The 18,419-nt window shown below is 35.5% G+C and overlaps 1 protein-coding gene across 3 annotated transcripts in view; it reads right to left on the reverse strand.

The window, feature by feature from the left end:
* MFSD8 (major facilitator superfamily domain containing 8) overlaps window positions 1-18,419 on the reverse strand; it is a 39,821-nt gene that overhangs the window by 5,408 nt on the left and 15,994 nt on the right. For all 3 annotated transcript variants that reach the window (XM_043902396.1, XM_043902398.1, XM_043902399.1), the window contains 6 exons: window positions 15,087-15,327; window positions 14,144-14,257; window positions 11,603-11,747; window positions 10,822-10,877; window positions 7,145-7,253; window positions 3,005-3,139 (listed from right to left, as the gene is read on the reverse strand). In XM_043902396.1, coding sequence (XP_043758331.1) covers window positions 3,005-3,139; window positions 7,145-7,253; window positions 10,822-10,877; window positions 11,603-11,747; window positions 14,144-14,257; window positions 15,087-15,327 — 800 coding nt within the window. The remainder of the gene's footprint in view (window positions 1-3,004; window positions 3,140-7,144; window positions 7,254-10,821; window positions 10,878-11,602; window positions 11,748-14,143; window positions 14,258-15,086; window positions 15,328-18,419) is intronic.

Raw genomic sequence — 18,419 nt, forward strand, 5'->3', positions numbered from 1 at the left:
ATAAATTAAAGGATTGAGGGAATGGTCAATGGCCACTTATGTCATAAAAAGAGATAAAACTTTACATTTCTTCTGATGTAAGCATACATAGTGGTGTGTGTGTCTGTTAGTTGCTCAGTTTATATATATACAGTGGTGGTGACCTATAAAACATTATTGCCAAAAAATTGAACTCAAATCTCATCAAATTTTCAGAAATAAAGTAAACACAGGAAAATATTAGAAAAACAAAGAAAGAAACCATAGGGAAATATTAAGCCAGATCCAAAATGTGGAGAAATTATAGGGCAAACATCCTGGTTGCTTCAATTTGTAAGGGAGCAAAAGAGAGACGGAGAGAGATGGAAGAGGTGGAAAAGGAGCTTGTGATTTAAAAGAGATTTAAGAAATAGAAGGGCCTGAGTCAAGTGGGTAAGCTGTAAAATAATATTAAGATAGTGGAGAAAATCTGAATACGTGCTAGATACTTGATGATACTTAGAAATCACTGTTAATTTTTTTAGATGTGATAATGTTGCCATCATCAACTTTTAGAGATACATAATGAAATATTTATGGAACACATGAAGTGATGTCTAAAATCAGCTTCAAAATAATCCAGGTGTGGAGGACAGGGAGTGTGCAGTAGGTAGAAGTATAGATGAATCAAGATTATCCAAGGTTATAACTGTTGAAGTTGGGTAATAGATGTTAGACATTCAGGACATGATTCTTTCTACACCTTTGCATATGCTAGAAATTTTCCATAATAAAATGTGAAATACACAAACAAGACCAAAGGTTCCTGAAACAAAACAAACCCAACACTTCTCATCACCCTCAGAATACCTACAAATTTCTTATCTTTCCAACCTGATCTCCTCTCATGTGCCATTTCTCTCATTCTGCTCTAGCCAAAATGGTCTTCCTGCTTGTTCCTTAATCACATGAAGGTCAGTCTTCTGAGGCAAGAGTTCCAGGCCACTGAAATCGCTGTTCCCTGACTTCACTGAAGTCTCAACCTGGATGTAACTTCAAACTGAGCTGCTTTCCTTGAGGAGCCAATCAAAACACTGCCATGCCACTTTTCATTCTCTTCCTGTGCTCTATTCTTTATACTACTTATTATGACCTGATTTGATACTTGTGTTTACTGACTTTCCTTAGAATACAAGCTCTTGGAAGGTATGAAATTGGATAACCCGTAAGAATATCAGCAGGACACTCTATCTTTGTAGCAAGATATAATGCATCTACTATTATTTAACTGAATATGAATCAATGTCTATGTCTATATCTGTACATTGGCCTCTTTCAGTTCAGTTCAGTTCAGTCCCTCAGTCATGTCCGACTCTTTGAGACCCCATGGACTGCAGCATGCCAGGCCTCCCTGTCCTTCACCAACTCCCAGAGTTTACTCAGACTCATGTGCACTGAGTCAGTGATGCCATCCAATCATCTCATCCTCTGTCGTCCCCTTCTCCTCCTGCCCTCAATCTTTCCCAGCATCAGGGTCTTTTCAAATGAGTTAGCTCTTCACATCAGGTGGCCAAAGTATTGGAGTTTCAGCTTCAACATCAGTCCTTCCAATGAATCCTCAGAAATGATCTCCTTTAGGATGGACTGGTTGGATCTCCTTGCAGTCCAAGGGACTCTCAAGAGTCTTCTCCAACACCACAGTTCAAAAGCATCAATTCTTCTCCTCTCAGCTTTCTTTATAGGCCAACTCTCACATCCACACACGACTACTGGAAAAACCATAGCCTTGACTAGACGGATCTTTGTTGGCAAAGTAATATCTCTGCTTCTTAATATGCTGTCTAGGTTGATCATAACTTTTCTTTCAAGGAGTAAGTGTCTTTTAATTTCATGGCTGCAATCACCACTCTATCAGATCTAGTCCCTTAAATCTATTTCTCACTTCCACTGTATAATTTGGCCTCTTTACTTGGCTCTATAAAGGCAGGAATCTTCATAGTATTCCCCATAGCACCCAACCCTATGCACTGACTCAGTATTTGTCAAATGATCTTAGAACTTCATTAAAGTTATACTGTTAAAGTATTCAGGAATAATTAAATTGTGAAAACTGAATTCATCAACTAACATGCCACCACAGACTATATGAATGAATTAAATTTTATAAAAGCATTTCCTTACAGTCTACTTTTACAAAATGCGTCTTTAAAAAAGTGTTCTACAATCCATAGAGAACAGACTTATGGACATAGTGGGGGAAGGAGAGGGTGGGATGGCGAATTGAGAGAGCAGCAGGGAAACATATACATTACTATATGTAAAACAGATAGCTAATGGGAAGTTGCTATATAACACAGGGAGCTCAACCTGGTGCTCTGTGACAACCTAGAGGGGTGGGATGGGGTGGGAGGTGGGAGGGAGGTGCAAGAGAGAGGGGACATATATAAACCTGTGCCTCTTTCCTGTTGATACATGGCAGAAACCAACACAACACTGTAACGCAATTATCCTCCAATTAAAAATAAATTTTAAAAATAAAAAAACTAAAAAAGTGTTCTATGGTCAAAGTTGCAATTAACTTTGAGAAATGCTACATTCTTTATTTGTCATGATGATATAGTATATAAACTGAAGATTTAGAAGTTTTAGAGTAAAGGAGTTTGATGATTTTAACCAGAATTTTCCAGACTTAACCATTCTTTCTTGTTGTACAACATATATTACCACATAGAAGAACAATATTTTATGAAATATACTCACAGAAATACTTTAAATAAAATATCATACACAAAAGATACATTAGAAGACAATTATTCACTTTGTAAGATATTCTTGCTTTATCAAAGAATATTTTACATGGTATAGAAATATGCTCCTTTAATAAATTTTAAATGTTTGCAAACGTTCAAGGACTCAAACTCATACAATAATAAGAAAAAAGATTGCCATTATTTTACTGATATATTCACTTACATCATTAGCTCTGTTTCATGTTTTATTTTAAAAAAAAACAGGTGTGAAATAAAAACAAAGACACATAACTTACTTTTTGGAAAGTAATTTTATCCCCATGAAAATAATAACTGCCTCAACTCCAAGAGCAGCAAGTATTATTCCATCATATAATACAGCTTGTTCTCTGGTCCAGGCATACATATCCATTGTTAATGGAGTCACAATGCTAACAGAAACAAAAAATAAATCATTCTCATTTCATTTAAACCTTAGTCATTGTCAAAGCTGAAATAGTAAGCTTTATTGATACCAACACATTTACGAATTTGTATCCCTTTTATCAATGACATCAGATCTACATAAACAAAAATTTTAACACATTTTAAGGACATTTTATTGTAACATAATATCACATTAACACAGGCTACTAAGTTTGGCTGTTTGCATTTTTATTTTTTAATAGTTATTATAATTATATAAGTAACATATCCACACTGCAAAAAGTTTGAAAAACAGGAAAAGAAAACAAATCAAAATACCTACCATTCTAATGTAAGAAGTCATCGTTGCTTTTTGGTTTAAATTGGTCTGTTTTCAATGAAATAATATACTATTATTAAGTTATTAGAAACTTATGGGGTTGGTTTTTTCTTCCTCAGTCTCTTTTATACTTAACTTTGAATGCACATATTTTTCTCCCTACGTCTAAGGCTACTCTTCCTTTATATGACTATCCGTCTCCTTCCTTGACAATCTTCTTTTCTGACTTTCTATCTCCTTCTGTTAATTGGCTACAAAAAGAATTTTTAAATATTTAAAATAGTCACTCTTTTAAAAAAATTACTTTTTTTCTCAAAAAAAGAAAGTTTATTTGAGAACAAGAGTGAAAGCTTCTGCAAACATTTGACAAGGTAGACGTGTCTTGATAATAGCCACCATCCCTATTTCAGCTCTACCAAAACTGCCACAAGTGGGACATATTTTTTTCTAACAAAGATATGGATGTACGTAAAGGGCTAAGACTAAATAGAGTCAAAGGAAAGGTGAGGCCCCACAGCTTATCCCTTAGGCTGACACATGACATAGGACTTAAATCGAACAATCGTCTCCTAATGCAGAGGCTCTCAACTTGGCTTCTTATCAGAATGCCAGGGACCCTTGGAAAGAGTATCTCCACTCTTAGACTACACCCAAGTAAGAGTCTTGGTGGGGCGGGTAGGACCCAGGCACTGGTGGTTATTTAAGCATCCCAGGTGATTCCAATGTGCAGCCAAGGTGGGTAGCCACTGCTCCAGAGGGAGGTAATGACCATCAGCAGGTTCCTTAGCCCATCCACTCCGTTAGGAAGGGGCATCTGCTGGTGTCGTGGCCTCTCGGTGAACCTGTTATTTACTCTGCTCTAGAACTCCAGGCGTTACCAGTTTGGGGCAGATTTAGAGCCTTTCCATTTGCCTTAGTGATTTTTACAGCAATATTTAACCAGGCAAATAATATCAAAGAGAGAAAAGTTTGAAAAAGAAAAATTTCCATAAGGCACGATATGAATAAATAACTGAAAAAAATTTTTTCAGAAAAAAATCACTTTTTTTGGCCACATGGTATGTGGGATTTTAGTTCCCTGACCAGTGCTTGAACCAGCATCCTCTGCATTGGAAGAATGGCATCTTAATCACTGGACCACCAGTAAAGTCCCAGAACATCACCTTCTTTTTTTTAACATCATCATTTTTTATTTTAAAATCAGATGAGCTGCTTTAGAAAACAGTTCAGTGGTTTTTCAATAAGCTAAACACAGAATTATCATATTATCCAGCCTTTCCACTTCTGGGTATATAGCCAAAAGAATTGAAAGCAGGGACTCAGATACTTATAAACTAATGTTCATAGTGGCATTCTCTACAATAGGCAAAAGGTGTAAATGACCCAAGTTTCCAATGACAGATGAATGAATAAACAAAACTGGTATACACATAGAAAGGAATATTATTCAGTTATTAAAAGTATCAAATTCTGACACATGCTACAACATGGAAGGACCTTGAAAACATCATGCCAAGTGAAACATGCAAGACACAAAATGATAAAGATTGCATGATTCCACTTATATGAAGTATCCAGAATAGGCAAATTCATAGAGAAAGAAAGTAGAATAGAGGCAACCAGGGGCTGGGTGAGAGGGAATGGGGACTTACTGATTAATGGGTGTAGTCATGCTTCTGTTTGGGATGATAAAAAGGTTCCGGGGGTGGGTGGTGGTGATGGTTGCACAACACTGTGAACGTATTTAATGTCACTGAATTGTACAATTAAAAATAATTAAAACAGGGACATGCCTGGTGGTAAAGAATTCACCTGCCAGTGCAGGGTTTGGGTTTGATTGCCCTGGTCCAGAAAGAGTCCACATGCTGTGTGGCAACTAAGCCTGTCACCACAGCTACTGAAGGGCCGGCACCTTAGAGCCTGTGCTCCACAACAAGAGAAGTCACCACAACGAGAAGCCTACACACCACAACCAGGCTCTTGCTCACTATGACTAGAGAAAGCCCACACAGGATCAAAGACCCACTGCAGCCAAAAAAAAGTAAAATGGTATACCTTAAAAAACAAGTACATTATTATATACAAATTTGATCTCAATTAAAAAAAAAAGAAAATATAGCAGAAAAGTTCTAAGAATCCTAACAGACTAAAAGTTTAATACATGTCCAGTAATGTGAACATGTGGCTTCACTGGTGGCTCAGTGGTAAAGAATCTGCCTGCCAATGCAGGAGATGCAAGTTCAACCCCTGGGTTGGGAAAATCCCCCAGAGAAGGAAATGGCAACCCACTTCAACATTCATACCTGGGAAATCCCATGGACAGAGGATCCTGGAGGGCTACAGTCCATGGGGCCGCAAGAGAGTTGGGCATAACCGAGCGACCAAACAACCACCACCACCATTAACATGGCTCTACATGGATTAATGGGAAATAAATATACAAGAGAATAAATTATATCCTTAAAATTGAAAAAAAAAGTTAAAATAAGTTTTATTGATGCTTTCAAACTGTGGTACTGGAGAAGACTCTTGAGAGTCCCTTGGACAGCAAATAGATCAAACCAGCCAACCCTAAAGGAAATCAACCTGGAATATGCATTGGAAGAACTAATGTTGAAGCTGAAGCTCTAATACTTTGGTCACCTGATGCGAAAACCAGACTCACTGGAAAAGACCCTGATGCTGGGAGAGACTGAGGGCAGGAGGAGAAGAGAGAAACAGTATGAGACGGTTGGATGGCATCATCGATTCAACGGACATGAGTCTGAGTAAACTCTGAGATAGTGAAGGACAGGGAAACCTGGTGTGCTATAGTCTATGGAGCCACAGAGAGATGACTGAGTGACTGAACAACAATATTTGCCAAAATAAAATAAAAGCCCACAAAATGAGATGAGGTAAAACTTTCATATATCTCAATAATTTTTTAAAAATCAAGTAGATCTGGCATAAAATATACTAGCATAAAGATGTTACAATATATTGGTAAGTGAATATACTAAGCTGTCAAATGACACTATCAATATTCTATGTTGGCTGTCAAATGATACTATCACATATTCTATGTTGGCTTAATGGACACACACATACACACAAACCTCAATACTTACAGTTGTAGAGAAAAAATTGTTAGGGAAATAAAACACACACTGATGTATCAGCACTGGCTACCTCCAGGGAAAGTAGTGGACATGGGAATACAGTTGCAGTGTTTGGAATATTTTTAACAAGAATGTATTATCTTAATAATATAATGGAAAAGTATTTTAAAAATAAAGCCATATGATAACTTGTGTAGGTCAATAAAGCCTACACAAGGCAGATATACTAGCTTTTTCAGGATTAGGACCGAAATAAAGTTAAAATTTCTAGACTGAATCCAATATACATAAGTCAGGAGCTATATAGCTTAAAGTAAATTAATACACAGTTTTATAACTATATTTACCATAAAACTCAAAGGAAAGGAAGAACAGTGAAACAGACTCACTATAAGGCAGTAAGTTTATCGGCAGAGAATTAACTACATTCAAGTTAAAAGGCAAATAATTTACACTTGCTTTTTTACACCGTAAGAAAAATATGCCTTACATAAGGTTTTTGAGAATATCTATAAGCCTGATTAATATTGCACTAAGAAATATGGGTTATTTAAACAATCTGATTTATATGAAAATAGAAAAAAACTTACGTTTCAAAAAGGGCAAAGATAAACAGAATCACAAAAAACAGAACATTGGTGGCCACAACAGCAATTTGATCAATATTTCCTTGGGGGACTTGAACTTCATCTGTACTTGCTACAGTAAACAAAAGAAAAATTATATTACTTACATATTAATTTTCACATGACACTAAAATAATGTAAAAATTATACATAGTAAATTCAATGACTAAACATTTAAAATGGTTTTTAGGCTTCAAAATAGTTTAAAAGTAACAGAAGTTACATGATAGAAATAATTTTTAAATGGCATTAAAAATTAAAGTGAATTTTCTTTCCAGGGCATACACTTCAATTCTGTTATCTACAGAAAATATTCAGATTTTCTATTTGGCATCTCTCAAAAAGAGAACTGTATGTCCATAGAATTCTATAAAATCACCTCATGCAAAGTACATTTCAGTTGCAGTTTTTTTTCTACCTTACTGAAATTTTAAATTTACAAGGATTTCATGAAGACCTCGAACAGTTTACTAAATCAGTTCTCAGTTCTATGATTCACTTCAATGGATACATATTTTAAATTTCAGTGAATTAGTATTAGTAAATATTGTTGCATTTTTTTACCATAATTTTTAAAAGTCCTCCCATTACCATTTATATTTTTTGCAAAGAACTACCAAGATTTGATGGCGGTTTCATAAATTAGAAAGGCAAATGAGTTCAGATATTCACTGATCTTGAACTATGAAGTTAAGCAACAAACTTAATAGAAGCTGTATCTGATGTAATTGAGAAATATGAAGTTACATACATGTATTTATATACGTCCATCATACTTTTTTAATAATTTACCTACTTACTCAGAGTAAACTAGGTAAATATACAAGAATGTATTCACTTATGCTATCTTTAAGTATATGCACAGCAGAAGTAGGAGCAGGGGGTGACTTTCCTAAGACATAGCAAATTTCTATAGTTTTTTTCATAGTAGTGCCTGCCTTTATATCTCAGGATTCCTGAGAAGGAGTTTCTTCTCCAATAACAGTCTGTTATACTTGTGAGCAATTAAGCACCTTGAACACTCAACACAGGGTTATAACCTCCCTTTTACACAAAGAAAACCAGTCATCTTTGCCCAGTTCCTTTTCTGGGATCGATTCTGGTCCCTGTGGGCCTTAAATTATTTGGATAAACCTCCCTGATTCTCAATTACCACCTAAGCCAGTCTTTAATCCTTTGAATCAAACACCAACATTGCCCCAAATTAGACTATAGTTTATTTATGGGGGTTAGTTTTCCACAGCATCCAACCAGTGCTAGCTTTAGAGACTCGGAAATGATGCATCCTAAACTGTGGGAATTAACTAGGTATCATAATTATAAGAATTTTAAGAAAACACTACACTAACATATAGATTAAAAAACTGTAACTGGAAATTAAACCTGATCCCATGATAACACCTTTAATAAGAGGAACAAACCTGATATATTTCACCTAAACATTTACTGAAATTTAAAAATGATCTTTGTTTTATAAAAATTATTTTGAAGGTCCCAGAAATGTTATGAAACGTAATAGATCACTCCTTTTAAAACTGTCATTTGTGTTTCAGAGCAGTGCTGTCCAGCAGAACCCTGACATGATGGAAAGGTCCTTTCTCTGTGCTGTCCAATACAGTCGGCCACTAGTCACATATACCCATCAACTGAGCACTTGAAATGTGCTAGTGTGGGATTTCCAGGACTCAGTGCTTTCCTGGTGGTGGCCTGGGTTCAATCCCTGGTTTAATATCCTGCAAGACACAGAGCACTGCAAACAAACAAACAAAACAAAACAAAATCCGAAATGTAGATAGTGAGATAGTGAAAATAAGAAATTTCTTTTTCTTTTTAAGATTACTCTTCATTATTATTATTTTGGCCTCACTGTGCGGCTTGAGGAATCTTAGTTCCCTGACAAGAATCAAACCCAGGACTCTGGCAGTGACAGTGCCAAGTCCCGACCACTGGACTGCCAGGGAATTCCCAGGAATTTCTTAAATGTAACTAAGTTTAAGCAGTGAAATTTGACCAGTGACTACCATGCTGGACAGTGTAGCTGTAGGTCTTTGCTACTCAAAGTGTGGTTTGAAGATCAGCAGCATCAGCTCACATGGTAGCTTGTTATGAATGTAGATTCTCCTACTTAGGCCTCACCCCAGACCTACTGAAACAGTCTGCGTTCTAACACGGTTCCCAGGTGCTTCCTAAGCATATTAAAGTCAATAAAGCAAGGATCCATATATGGTTATCTCCTTCAACTTGTGAAAGATTTTGCTTCTTGTGTATCTTCCCTTTCTCAGCCCCCAACTACACCCTTTTTAATTTGCTCCTTCTCTTTATCTGATAGGTCCTTTAAGCTAGCATCCGATTTTACACCCATTCCAAAAAGTAGCTTATTCCCACTGCTGGTACTCCTTCACCATGCATTCTTCCTTTTGAAAAATTTCAAATGTATTCTTATCCATCTATGCCCTACATTCAACAATATTTTGCCACACTTGATCCATTTATCCCTTCCTTTCCTCCTTTCTCTCTTTTTTGCTATAGCGGTTTTCATTGGATGACTCCCAAATTTCTATCTCTAGGTTTGATTTCTACCATCAAAATTACAAATGCCTCTGGAATTTTTTAGTTGTTCCTAGAGTAGCACTGTATTTGGCTTGATCCAAACTGAAATCATTTTATCTTTTCAGCCAATGTCCCTTCTTAAATTCTTCTTCTCTCATTCTTTCAACTGTCTGGAATCAAACCCTAGCAGACATCAACAACCTCCTCCATAGCTTAGTATTCCCTATCCAGCCTGTCAAGAATCTTGATTTTCTTTCTTCTTTGAAAGCTCGTATCTATCACTTCTCCATTCTCAGTTACTGCTATAGTTCAGGTCCTCACATATCTGGATTAGCCTTACTTGGAATCTGACTATAGTCATACTTATCCTTTGTTCAAAATTTACTATAGCTTCTCATCACTCTGCTCTCCACCGAACTACTTTTAACTTTACCTTCCAGTAGTTTTGCTGTGAAAATTAAATAAAATGCCTATCAAAGAACTCAGTGAAATAATACTGTCTTTTCCAAAGCTTTATAAACTCCTTGAGGGCAAGGACTAAACTGCATTCTTTTGCATGAAGGGACACTCCCCAAGGAGGGTATAACTAGAAGTACTTAAATAATGGTTTATTTAGTAAACTATACATACTTACTAGACTGGGTACCTATTTATGGGCCAGAGAAAGATCTATAGGATGAAAATGTGCATTTGTGGAGTATACCCAAAGAATAAAAATGCAAAAGAGAAACCATACTTACACCAATGATTAAGTGAACAAAGAAATACTTGAATCGGAAAGACACATTTGGTAGCAAAACTACTGAATTCATCCCAAAGATCTCAAGGATTTTAGGATATTGGCTCTTGGAAAACAAGATGAAGTAATTTTTAGCAATTGTTTTACCCTGCCAGCTGTGCACACCAAATCACTGATACAGGTATGTGTCTTTATAAAAATAATAAATTAGGTAAATTTCAACTTTGGAGACCTTCCCCAATTACCCATTGTGTTGTCCTCAGAAATAAGATTCAAGTAAATATCAAACAGATAGAATCATTAGAAACACTCTGTAATATTATAGTCATTTAGTCAAACAGGTTAATAGTACCTTCTTCAAAATTAATATTTTTACACTGTCGTCCTGAGTCATCCACACGATGTTCTCTTAAAAGAAAAACATAAATATTGTATCCATGAAAGGCTTAGTATAATAGATGAATGGCTTAAATTTATTACTAGCTTTCTATTTTTTCACATTCTGATAGTTTCTTTTACTGCCTTCTGAGTAATGAAATTATTATGAGATATAACCAATAAAATTAAAATGATATGTTACAATTATTACTTTATTACTTTACCATATAAAATGGAAAAAATATTCAATTAATCTAAGAGCACACATGAGGTACCTTAATCAGTATTTAAAGTTTTCAAATGGTTTTCAACATGAGTTATAAACATCTGTGGACTCCTGGATAAAACACTCCAAAGTAATATAGAGTAACAAAACTTCTGTAGTTTTATAAAATTTCTTCTGACATATAAAAGATAAGAAATATATATTATGAGGAATTTTTGTATCTAAGGTTGATACTAATCGTTAATCTACTTAAAATGTTGCTTTCATGCTATTACCTTACTTAGAAACCTATAATTAGTAAATCAAGATCAAACTTTGAATCTTCAAAGAATTTATAACCTGTTCTTATTCATCATCCATTATTTTAGTTAAGAGTACCACATGCATTCGCTTATTAAAAAATATAAGTACAACAAGAGACATCAAAAACCAAATAAAGACATCACAGAAATACTAATTCTTCAATAATGATAATGCTTATTTAATTTCACAATCTACAAGAGTAGTTTTATCATTTCTATCTAATTACCTTAATATAGTAAGGATCAGAATAATATTTAAAATTCCCATGAAGGCGCCCAGTAAAACTGGTGCTGTGTACATGTTTATCTGCAGCTTAATGACATCCCACGTCACGCCCTTTTCTCCAATGAGTGCAAAACAAGTCTGAAAAACTTATTAAAACAAAATATGTACATGTGAATTATTACATGGGAGGTACAGGATAAAACAAATATGAAGAACATTTACCACAAAATTGGAAATAATGTATGGAATCTCAACAGGGATCTCAAGAAGCAAGAAAATTGGTTCTTGGTGGGGAGAGACAAAAAATTTACTTTTTTTCTGTATAAAACACAGACATAGATATAGTATAAAAAATATATATGATACAGATCTGTGATACTGAAATTTCATCGGATGGAGTAATTCGGAGAAAAAAGTCTAAAAAGCCTCCTTTGGGAGACAATGATGTAAAAAATGGGTGAGAAGCACTGATGTATAGACATTCTCAAAGGATTATTCCTCACATAACGTGTATCTTCTTTTTTAAAAAAAGATCTCTGTGATGGGCAGGGAAGCCTGGAGTGCGGCAGACCACGGGATTGCAAAGAGTCGGGCACGACTAAGCGACTGAACTGACTGAGGATGTTTAAATTATACAGTTTATTCCATAAATAAATTATTAAAACTTTAACCAATCTCACTGTAAGAAAATGTCACATTTTAACTTAATATTATTAAATATTACTGTGGATAAACTATTTAAACTATATATTTAATATCATTTTCAATTTGGTTCTGTGGCAAATTGGATTGGAAAAGTATTTGTTTACTCTCCTGATTCAGATTCTGTATCTGGTTCTGCCATCACTTTACACACAGCCTTAGAGTGAAAATTAAGTAAAGCACTGCACCTAAAGCACTTGGAACAGTATCTGGCACAGAGGAAGCAGTCAGTGGGCTGCCCTGATGGCTCAGTAGTAAAGAATCTGCCTGCTAATGTCCAACAGGATCGGACATGACTTAGCGACTAAACAGCAACAACGAGAAGCAGTGAATAAATGCTCGTGCTTAGTGGTGTGGTTATTACTGAAAAAGTCGTCTCATCTCTTTAGGCTTACATCTGCTCATCTTTAATACAAAATGTTTTAGTGAATAATCTTTAAAATGCTTTTTAGATGGTCAAAATATTTACTGAGAATCTGGGCCTATATATCAGGTACTATGCTAGACACTGAGGAGAGAATGGTAAATTTAAAAAGACCCAGACTACGCCCTCTTGTATTTTATAATATATTTTAAAATAAGATTTCTTCTTATATTTTATTCCAGAACACTAAACTGAATTTTGGTGAATGATGAATTAGATTTTCTATGTTAAAGAGAAGAAATAATGGAAACCAGAAGGGCCTGGGGTGATGATGAAGTAAACTGAGTTGCATTCAAATTTATGCTATTTATAACTGCAATATTAAAAGCATGGACAAATTATGTCTTTTCAATGCAATATTAAAAGCATGGACAAATTATGTCTTTTCAATGTTGTTACAGGCATAAAATTAACTTCTCTACTCATTTGCAGGAAATTAACTGGTCTTACAGAAACATTAAATCTCATTAACATACTTTTATATTCAGCTAAAGTAAGAAAGCTTGGAAAGAAGAGACTAGTAAATTTTCTTTAAAGGTAAGGACAAAAGGCAAAATGGTAAAGAACTTGCTATAAGTAAGTAAATGTTAGTCAAGCAGTCGTGCCCGACTCTTTGCAACCCCACGGACTGCAGCCCACCAGGCTCTTCTGTCCATGAGATTTCCCAGGCAAGGATGCTGCAGTGGGTTGCCATTTCCTTCTCCAGAGGATCTTCCCGACCCAGGGATCGAACCCAGGATTTCTGCACTGCAGGCAGATTCTTTACCGACTGAGCTACAAGGGAAGCCCCTATAACTTTCCTCAAATCCTTCAGTTAAAAGAACTCTGTTTCTCATTAACAGGAAAAACAAAAGGCAAACTCTTGCTGAGATGCCAAGCTAAATGATAACTTGACAAAACATACACTTTGGATTCCAAGAGTGAGGTCTGAATCTCATGCCTCCCATTTATCCAGGGTGACCCTGGATAATTTACTTATATTCTCTATGTCTTGGTATTCTAATCTGTAAAACGGGGAGTAATAACACTTAATTTAGTGGAACATGAGTTAACACATATAAGGAGCGTAGCCTCACAGCTGGATTAAAAAATATCATTTCCCTTCCTTTTCCTTCTGCTATAGGGTTTTATGGGCTTCCCTGGCAGCTCAGATGGTAAAGAATCTGCCTACAACCCCGGTTTGATCCCTGGGTCGGGAAGATCTCCTAGAGAAGGGAATGGCTATCCACTCCAGTATTCTTGCCTGGAGAATCCCATGGAAAGAGGACCCTGGTGGGCTACAGTCCATGGGGTTATAAAGAGTTGGACACAACTGAGCGACTAACACACACACGTAAGAGGTTTTATTCTTGGATTTCATCTAACATTTGAACTTCAAAAGTTTACCCAATTCAAATCTAAGTAATGACAACCTACCTGGACCTAGAATAAAGCCTAATGCTTGACATGCACTTGTATTTGCCATGGAACTTGTTCTTTCCTGAAGAGAGGTAGCACCAGCAATATATGACCTAATAACAGCTACATTTCCTAAGAAAAGATACAACAATCCAAAAGAAAGTAAAGTAAAAATAAAGAAAATATTTTCCAGTTTATAAATTCAACTTAATTTGGCTCTATGTGGAATAAATATTAATCTGCAGCATAGTCACTGCTTCTTTATGATTATACAAAGCATTTAGAGTCAATAAATGCATCAGTTAATAGAAAATATTACTTTTACTAAAATGAAAAAACAGTTAAAGATTTGAAAGAGTTAAAAAAAACCCAGCATTACAGGAACCTTAAAATTTTTTTCATCATTATATACTGAGAAAGAATTGAGTGAATGGAGTACTACTAATTGTTACACTCTCGGCATACTTATACTGTAACATAAGAAACAGAAAAAGAAATCCTAACAATTTAACTCAAAAAAACTTGTTGAGCTCTTATGTTGAAGAGACACTGCTGGGGGCTACAGAGTATTTTTAAAAGTGGTCATTTGTCTCTAGTTACACCAAGTTTACTATCTAGTTGGTGATAAAGGATGGAAACAGTACATAAGCAAATGCCAGAGACTTGTTAAAGGGTAAGGTCTGTTAAGGGGTAGGGTAGCCTAAGAAAGCTTCATGGAAGATGCAGAACTTGAACTGAATCTTGAAGGATGAAGAACCATGGGAACAGAAGAGAGAAACTATAAGTAAAGGCAACATCATTAGAAAAGGCAAAATGATAGGAAAGATATTTGCAATGAGACATCTGTATGTTGAATGAGGTACAGGAGACTGAGAAGAGGTGACCCTAGATGAGAAAGGGCCTGAGTGTCAGGATGAATTTAAGTTCAACACAATCAAAAATACATATGCATACATATTACCTGCCCCAAATCCTACCAATCCACGAGCAGCCAACATGTAGTATTTATTATGAGAAGCTGGAACATGGACATATGCATAGAGGCAGTTGGCTGCCACCGAAATGAAAATGGAAACAATAAGAGGTTCTTTTCTTGGTCTGTAATTGGACCACAAACCAAATATAGGTGAAGCTACCATTTGGCCAAGGCTAAATGAAGCAATAACCCAGCCCAAAAAACTTGCATCAGCAGTCTGATCAATCTGTAGAAAAAAGAAATATGCTTTAAGAATTGTTATCTAAGAAAAGTAAAGGTAAAAAGCTACGTACATTTTTTTCTGACCATTTAACATTTCTTATTAAAACAAATAAAATCAATAATTCTAACACATAAGTCTTATAACACTACTACTTATAGTAAGGAATTCAAGCTTCTGACATTAACTGTATTAACAATTCACTACACAAGGAAAAGTGCTTAAGAAGCTTCATCTTTTAGAATAATTATAAAAATTCTGCATCATTAAAAATCTTAAAAAATATTCACATTATATACCTAACAATAGCATCATAAAATTTATATGCCATTCTTTAATTCTTAAAAATATAATTATTTATCCTTATGCAACTCAATAACCTAAAGTTTATTAGCTTTTTTATTATTATTTGTTAGGACTGTGAATTTATCTTTTTAAACCGAACACAATAATCAAATTCCAAATAAAATTTATCTCATTAAACCTACTACTAATTCTTCCTTTCAGCATCAAAAATCCAGGATTTTACCAAAGAGGATTTATATATCATGAATGTTGATGGAAGAACCAAATGATTAAAACACAGAAAATACTTTTAGAAAATAAAGAATTCTAGCTTACAAAGGGACTATGGAATAAATCAGAAGATTGTTTTTATATACAGTAGGTTATATAATAATTTAGAAAAGTAAGAACCATTATATCTTGGGACATAAGGTTAAACATATGCAGGTTAAATGGTAGAATAATTTAACAACAAAAACCCTGGGCTTTTATTCCCAAAGGTATTTTTAGATAGCTTAAAATGACGATATTTAGGTATATTTTGTTTGTACAGATGAGAAATAAGACTGAATAAATATAACAACTTCATGTCATATATATAACAATTTAAAAAGCAATGAAAACTAAATAATACTAGATGTCTAGTAATTTGAAAGCAAAAGGATAAACGTATCTTCTCAGGATATTAATTGATCATAGTCAAGTGTCCATTGCATAGACAGACGTGAACTGACTCTTGAAGGTGCCTGTAACACTTTCAACAATATCTGCTATTTTAGTTGGATACTATTCTTTACAATCACTGGAAAACTGCAATCTGTTAGAATTGTAACAGGAAAGTAAAATGGTTTAGAAGATACAGGTTCAGAAAGTTCAATTTAGTAACTGAACTGTTAGCTGTGCTCCTGTGTGCTTCTCCCTCATGGCAATAACAGCATCCTGTTTCCGGTCCTCTGGCCACCTCTAATGATCCCCCTCATATTGTTTTAAGGATAAAATCTAAACTGTTTATGATGAAAAACTAGCTCACTAGCTGGCCACTGTCTCTCCCTTCCAAACTCATCTCTTTGCATGTTTCCTCCCCAGCTACTAACTTCCAGCCACATAGAACTTTTTAAAGTTTCCAAAATGAGTCAAGCTCTTGGCTTCCAGGCCTTTGCACAGGTTTTCTACTGTGCCTTCCACCAGGAATGCCTTTCCAACCTCCTACTCCCTGGCCCTGATCATTCCTTCAGGTGGTCAATTTCTGGAGAGCCTTCCCAATTCAATTCTGATATAACTGATTTTGGAAAATCTTCCAGGATCTCTTTGGTCTGAATTAGCAACATCTCCCTAACCCCCATGTCTGTCTGTCTGTGTATGTCTATCACCCCACCTGCTCACTCCTCTCTCTCTCTCTGCCTGCCTCTCTCCCCCTCTAGTTCTCCCCTGTGCATGAGCACACGAGGGCATGCATGCACACACACTTTTTATCTGTAAACTAGTTTGATTTTGCACACTTCAGTGAAAGTCAGATCTGTTAGCTTCTCTTTAAAAAAAAGACAAAGCATAGTACTGAATTTCAAAATATTCTTCTCTAAACATGTTAATAATAATGACAAAGTTCTAGAAATCTTAAAGCTTTGCCATGGGAGCCGAGATGTGTTCCAAGTCTTCTCAACTATTCGCTGGCTGTGCTGTGTGTGCTAGCTGTGTCGGACTCTTCGCGACCCCTGGGCTGTAGCACCCAGGCTCCTCTGTCCGTGGAATTTTCCAGGCAAGAATACTGGAGTGGGTTACTATTTCCTACTCCAGGGGATCTTCCCGACCCAGGGAGCGAACCTGCATCTCTTGCGTCTCCTGCATTTGCAGGTGGATTCCTTACCACTGTGCCACCTAGAAGCCCCCTCAATTATTTACTTATAGACTACTGCTTATTCATCCAATTAACAGCTATTAAGGCCTTCTCTGTGACAAAACCTGTGTGAGGCAATCTGAATACAAATTGAGTAAACACTTCTCTGCCATCAAGCAGATTCCAAATCAGGTTCTACTCATCTGATCCCAAAAAATCCTGCATTTTTGAATAACTGAGGGGAAAAACCAACATGCTTTAACTCTTCTTCTGTCAAATAAGGGTAACTTCACAGAGTTGTTATGAGAATTATTCAAGGCAATATATGTAGAGTGCTTAGAGCCATATTTGCATATAGTATGCACTAAATGAATGTTACCTATGGAATAAAAACATTAATAGTTCTTAGTATTTTATTTTTACTGACGTCAGCTTTATTATTATATTTTTTTGTAATTCATGCATGAGTACTCCCACTACGTTCCTGGACCTATAGATAACCCATCATCCCAATTCAAAATCTAGGTTTAAAAATGAGTCTTCCTGGAAATTAAACACAACTCTGGGCAACACAGCCTAAGGAATCACCCAGCTGAGAGCAGTCTATCAGCCATGGCCAGAAGCACAAGTCAGAGATTGACAGTAGTACCAAATTTCTTTCAGATAGATAATTTACTGTTTGGGTTTTTTGGGTTTTCTTTTCTGGCAAGGGGGAGGGGGGTGGCCTAGCTTTTTATCTTTCTCAGAGATGACTTTTAAGCTAAGAAATATGTGGCAACATATTATCATAAGAGAGACAGTAACCTCAAATTAATAATGAAAATTTTGATAAACAATAAGAAATTGCTATATAGCACAGGGAACTATATTCAATAGCTTGTAATAATCTATAATTAAAAAGAATACATATATGTATGTACATATGTATGTGTGTGTAACTAAATTACTGAACATCTGAAACACTGTAAATCAACTACAC

The sequence above is a fragment of the Cervus elaphus genome, chromosome 5 (assembly GCF_910594005.1).
Source record: "Cervus elaphus chromosome 5, mCerEla1.1, whole genome shotgun sequence".
NCBI classification, from domain to species: domain Eukaryota; kingdom Metazoa; phylum Chordata; class Mammalia; order Artiodactyla; family Cervidae; genus Cervus; species Cervus elaphus.